Raw genomic sequence first — 6,425 nt, forward strand, 5'->3', positions numbered from 1 at the left:
TATTACATTATTATATTTATTTTGAATTTATGATCATTGTTAATACAGTAATGCTTATATGTTAGAAAGAACATCAGATTTTTCAAAAGTTATTTGTTTCAAATTTGCTATTTACAGAAAATCTCTGGATTTCTACTCTTTAATCTATTGATCTTATTAAAGAATCTATGCTTTCTAGAATGCCGGACTTGAGCAGAAAGATTTCTTAACTTATGCTGATTTCAAGTTGATGATGAAAGAATATAAAGGTGACTTTGTAGCTATTGGACTTGATTGTAAAGGAGCAAAACAAAATTTCTTAGACACTTCTACCAATGTTGCAAGGTACAACTTAGTTTTTCAGCTTTAATAAACATTCTTTTTTGTCTTTATTTTAATTTAATTATTTATTCATTTTTCATAGAACTGTTATTAGATCATCGATTTCTTACATGTTATAGGATGACAAGTTTTCATATCGAACCAATCATAGATGATGATAAACATTGGATTACGGAAACTTATAATTGTGTTGTTACTTTTCTAGAAGAGAATCGCCAGAATATTTTCTATTTATTTCTATTTTATGTAATCACCATAGCTTTGTTTGTTGAACGATTTATTCGTAAGTTTTACTTAATATTTTCGATATCTTTAATGTTTACACTTTTGCTAGCTAATTGAATGCAATTAATGTGGTTAATTGTTATTAAACATATTGACCAGGGGTCCCTAAACTACGGGCCACGGGCCCCATGCGGTCCCCTGAGGCCATTTATCTGGCCCCTGCCGCACTTTTTTTAATAGTCCGGCCCTCCAACCGTATGGAGGACAGTGAACTGGCCTCCTGTGTAAAAATTTGGGGACCCCTGATATTGTCCAATATAAGGCTCTTATATATCCTAAAATATCGGGGTTGAAACACAAGGATGGGGCCGAAATTCCCTTTCAATTCATGATTAGCTTCATGTGAAACATAATAGAAACCAATAGAAACTTTTTCTGTTTCAAAACATGGTTTTTAATCCACGAACTTGTTGGTACAATTACCATTAAAGGAACTTTTTCAGAAATAATTGATTATAGCAGGTTCTGGAAGAGCTGTGGCTTATGGTTTCCATCAACGGAATCTTTGCTTAATTTCTCTTATCCCTCTTTAAAAAAAAGTATTGCTACTGGAATGTACATTTTTAAAATTAAAGACAACCATCTTTTTTTGTGCAACTTCTAAGTTTCAAAAATTCTTATGACGTAAACAGAACCAACAGAAAATAAGTATGAGTGTTTCAGATTTCAGATTAAAAAGATACTTTACTAAAGAAGAGTTAAGGCTTACTTAAATTGTCAAAATAAATTTTAGAAAAATTTAGCAGTTTTAAATGTTTCTTATTTCTTAATTTATTTTCAGACTATTCATTCCTAGCTGAACATACTGATCTACGTCACATAATGGGCGTAGGCATAGCTATTACAAGAGGATCTGCAGCCTCACTATCCTTTTGCTATTCTCTAGTACTGTTGACAATGTCCAGGAACTTGTTGACCAAATTAAAAGAGTTTTCAATTCAACAGTATATACCATTAGATTCGCATATAGTATTTCATAAAATAGCCGCATGTACAGCATTATTTTTCTCATTGTTACACACTGTCGGACATATTGTCAATTTCTATCATGTATCCACACAACCATTAGAACATGTACATTGTTTAACAAGCGAAGTACATTTTCCATCTGATTATAAACCTGGTATAACATTCTGGTTATTTCAAACTATAACAGGTATGGATAAATTTCTGATACATATTTTTGTAACTCATATTCATTAATTGTTTTTGAGAATTTCCTCGATTGAATCATCAATTTTTATCGAACATAGGTATCACCGGTGTTCTACTATTTATTGTGATGACAATAATATTTGTGTTCGCACATCCAACTATAAGGAAGAAGGCTTACAAGTTCTTTTGGTCGGCACACAGTCTGTATGTAGTGTTGTATGTGTTATGTTTGGTGCATGGACTGGCCAAACTAACCGGCCCACCAAGATTTTGGATATTTTTCGTTGGACCTGGTATTATCTATACTTTAGATAAGGTAAGCTTTAATTTTTTTTAATGTGAAATAACCCACTAAGTACGAATTACAGGTTTGTTATTTTAAATTTAATGTAAAGTTACCGTATGCTACTACTAGTGTACGACGTCAGTCCTCAAGGTCACTTGAGCATAGCCTTCCTAGCCATTCCCTGACTTTCAATTGCTCTCAAAAGAAAATACCTCATATGCATTTTCACATGACGATCTGATGTAACATTTCCAAATATTAAAATTAATCTTTCAGCAGAGGCTGCCATTCAGTATAAACACTCACAGTGTATGTAAATGAGTTAGCATTCTTTCGAACTTGTTACGCAAAAATGGAACAAATTATATTTTAGACAGATTGATATTTTCTATTATTCTTTATCACGCAAAATTGTTCATCCAATATCTTCTCAACTACCGTACCTCAAACGTTGCTACTATTCTTAGTTGTAGAGCTAGGTAACACCTTTAGTTTTACTGGATTCCTTTGATAACTGAATATTACTTTGCGAGATGTTGGGGACTCAAACATTGAATTCGAATAAAGATATAATGATCTCCTTGTTAATAATTTGAATAAGTGTGGAAATCAAGGATGTGGCAAGTGATGTACAATGGGCATTGCTTATTTTAATTATTAACTTATATTTTTCTTATTTTTAACGAGGTTCCGTAGTTTAAATTATATTTAAACTCATGTTTTTTTTTACTAAAAAAATTGAGCGAGCCCTCTGTAAAAAGTTTTACAACTATAACAATTGTTTTCGATCAGCATTGTGTGACTTTAAATTTATCTATCTCTCTTTAGGTAATGCGTCAAAATATAGTTATTAACTTTATTTTTCAGGTAGTGAGCTGTCGTACAAAGTACATGGCGTTGGATGTATTAGAAACGGAACTATTGCCATCGGATGTAATTAAAATAAAATTCTATCGTCCTCCAAATTTTAAATATCTTTCTGGACAGTGGGTACGTCTGTCCTGTACATCATTCAGACAAGAGGAATTCCATTCGTTTACATTAACCTCAGCACCCCATGAGAATTTCTTATCTTGTCACATTAAAGCTCAAGGACCTTGGACTTGGAAACTAAGAAATTATTTTGACCCTTGCAATTTTAATGCGGAATTGGATCAACCTAAGGTAAACTGAAATTGTTTTTACACACTTATTTGATTACGTTCTCTTACTGCTTGTAAGAAGGTTGCATTTCAAAAAGGATATTCTTTTCGAAATAAGGATGTAGAATCTTTTTATATAATTTAGTCATAATGGCTTTATTGTCATGGATATTTAGATTTGTGCTGTCGTTCGCGACGACATCTATCAAGGCGTGGCAGACCGGTAAGTGCTGACTATCCATTTCCTCCTCTTGCAGGCACAGGGGACTCATAGGGCTATCCACCACCCCAATCCTGTGCAAATGTTTTTGGAGGTAGTCATGCCCTGTAGTCATACGAAAGCATACCACAGCCTCCTTTCTTGCAGCTGTTACCGAAACAGGATTCTCAAGCAAGGATGTAGAATCTGCTTTGGTCTCCTGAGTCCAAAAAAGAGTTTTTTCAGAAATTGATCCTTGTATTTAGGGATGTGTAATACCTTATAGGTATCTATTCTGTATGTTTGTGTAATGTTTTTAAATCGAACCAACTTTACGAGTCCATAACATTATTTTTATAACTTTAGTACCAAACCCTTAAATACACTTAGTTTTCTGTAAGCTCACTCTACACGTTCATAATTTAAAACTCGAATTTGTCCCCCTACTTTACAGATACGCCTTGAAGGACCATTTGGAGGTGGTAATCAAGACTGGTATAAATTTGAAGTTGCAGTTATGGTGGGTGGTGGAATTGGAGTAACTCCTTACGCTTCAATTTTAAATGATCTAGTTTTTGGCACTTCAACAAATAGATACAGCGGTGTGTCTTGTAAAAAGGTAAAATATTACACATTTTTGAAAATCATTTATATCTTGAAAAATTAAAAATATTTGTTTTTTCTTTTTAAAAAATTTAAGGTCTATTTCCTATGGATTTGTCCATCACACAGACATTTCGAATGGTTCATCGAAGTTTTAAGGGATGTAGAGAAAAAAGATGTAACCAATGTTTTAGAAATTCATATATTTATTACACAATTTTTTCATAAATTTGATTTAAGAACTACTATGTTGGTAAGTTTGGTTTTCTGTTTTTTCGAAACCGTATATTATAACCGTAGAGTATTTGTCACCAAATTTTATTTAAAGTCAATTGATTTATTTATAAAAAAAAATGTTTGTTTTTATTTCAGTATATATGTGAAAATCATTTCCAACGTCTTTCCAAAACTAGTATGTTTACTGGCCTAAAGGCAATAAATCACTTCGGAAGGCCGGATATGTCTTCTTTCCTAAAATTTGTACAGAAAAAGCACAGCTATGTAAGTTTTTTTATTGTTTTAATTAACTACTATTATGAGTATTAACAATTTGATCAGACTTTACAGAACTTGGCTGTGAATGCTGCTTTCTAATCCTTAAACCTATGAGTTCTTGGTTTGATTTGCTGTATTGATAGTAGACGCTATCAATGCGACTCATTAAACCATCCAGCTTTTGATGCCCGCCCAGGATATTTTGATAAGACTATTGTCCAGAATTGGCTGGGCTTCCCAAGACACACAAAGAGGAACGTCCAGCCACCGCATTAGTCTGTGCTAACCCTTTAAGCCTACTCCAATACTTTCTTTAAACTTGTTTAGCTTGATTTTAAAATCAATGTGTTTTAGGTAAGTAAAATTGGAGTATTCAGTTGCGGCCCTCGACCACTGACTAAAAGCATCATGTCAGCCTGTGAAGAAGTTAACAAAGGCAGAAAATTGCCATATTTTATCCATCATTTTGAAAATTTTGGTTAATTTTATAGGTAATTTCTTACTTTTTTAAAAATTTAATTGTGAGGCGAGACTCAAAAAAACATTGAGTGGATGCAATGAATTGATTGAAAAATTTGGACCCAGTGTAACAAAATATTTTAATAAATGATTCCTAATCCTACCACCAACAAATGCATTCGAAAAGCAAGCAAAATTTCTCAAGTTGTATCAGTTACGAGCCTAATTTTTTTAAAAATCACCTTCACATTCCTTTTAATATAATAACATTATTCCTTGATGGCGTAGATGAACCAAAAAATTTAAGCAAATTTTTGATCTGCCATTTCCTATGTATTTATTTAAAGGTGCCATCGGAATATAGAGTTTAATTATAATTTAATGAATAATTTAGAACTTTTAAAAAAAAACTATCAAGTTTTTTGTGTTCAGTAAGACGGAAGTATATTTATAATTTAATCTATTTATATAATAAATTGGCTATTGTAATATAATTTATTTGTAAAATTTAAAAATAAAATAATTTTTAAAAAATTCTAAATTCATTTCACTTTTTACAATTTGTTTAGATTATAGTAAATTCAGAATCAGTGTCGAGAAATCTTCAAGCACATTTTACTTTCTCTTGTCTTCTGTTAAAGAAAGTTCTGGAACTATGCAGATTTTGGACTTGGAGTTCTTATGGGAATACGCATTTCAAGAATTCGTGTGGATGAAGTAAGTGGGGTTCGTTCATGTGAATCCGTCATGAAATCTAAAAGTACGGCGGTCTTCAACTTTTATTTGTAACATTTTCCAAGGAAAATGTATTTTGGGAGAGAGGTAGGCATCCCTCATAAATGTCATTTCTGTGTAATCACCTGCATATCGTTAATAGGAATTATATATGTAATGGAAATTTCAAGTATCAAGAGAATCGGTTGTCCAAAAGCGTCACTTTATTGAATAGAGTTTTGATTTTTTTATTGATAGTTTTTTTTTTCCTCGAATTGATTAGAGTACATTCTTTATGGTTTTTGTAGGTATCATGGTTCAGTCGTACTAGATGGTGTACGTGAAGGATTTCATATGAAGTTGGAAATTCTTAAGAAGTCAACCTTGCAACTTCTTAGTTAGGACACGGTCATTTTGATGTTATATCGTACATTACATTAGATAAAAAATCAACTATCTTTGCAGACCATATCATGGGGGAAAGAACCATGTCAGTGGCGGCCTATCCATTGAGATCTCATGCCAGAATTTCGATAGAGACGCCTTAATATCTGAAGAATTCGTTATCCATTTCTTCATTCAAGACAAGACTTTTGAGCACAAATACTGGCTAACTAAGGTTCAACTAATTATTCTTCCCCTCACCATGCTAAGGTACAAATAGTACCCTGCTGAGGTACAATAAATACAAATCTAGAATGTTCCAGGTTTCGATACATTTGGTTCTAAATTTAAAAAAGGCAGAGGTCAGCAGTCCTAGGCCCAT

General features: G+C 32.5%; 1 protein-coding gene across 7 annotated transcripts in view; it reads left to right on the forward strand.

Moving 5' to 3' along the window:
- Positions 1 to 5,486, forward strand: part of Duox (dual oxidase) — a 122,696-nt gene extending 117,210 nt beyond the window's left edge. For all 7 annotated transcript variants that reach the window (XM_074113842.1, XM_074113843.1, XM_074113844.1 and 4 more), the window contains 9 exons: positions 179 to 324; positions 441 to 604; positions 1,388 to 1,762; positions 1,860 to 2,077; positions 2,915 to 3,211; positions 3,843 to 4,007; positions 4,089 to 4,244; positions 4,364 to 4,492; positions 4,841 to 5,486. In XM_074113842.1, coding sequence (XP_073969943.1) covers positions 179 to 324; positions 441 to 604; positions 1,388 to 1,762; positions 1,860 to 2,077; positions 2,915 to 3,211; positions 3,843 to 4,007; positions 4,089 to 4,244; positions 4,364 to 4,492; positions 4,841 to 4,969 — 1,779 coding nt within the window. In that variant the 3' untranslated portion in view covers positions 4,970 to 5,486. The remainder of the gene's footprint in view (positions 1 to 178; positions 325 to 440; positions 605 to 1,387; positions 1,763 to 1,859; positions 2,078 to 2,914; positions 3,212 to 3,842; positions 4,008 to 4,088; positions 4,245 to 4,363; positions 4,493 to 4,840) is intronic.
- The last annotated feature ends 939 nt before the right edge of the window (positions 5,487 to 6,425 follow it).

The sequence above is a fragment of the Rhodnius prolixus genome, unplaced genomic scaffold (genome assembly GCF_049639745.1).
Source record: "Rhodnius prolixus isolate KJV_2025 unplaced genomic scaffold, Rpr scaffold_7, whole genome shotgun sequence".
In the NCBI taxonomy this organism is placed as follows: Eukaryota; Metazoa; Arthropoda; class Insecta; order Hemiptera; family Reduviidae; genus Rhodnius; species Rhodnius prolixus.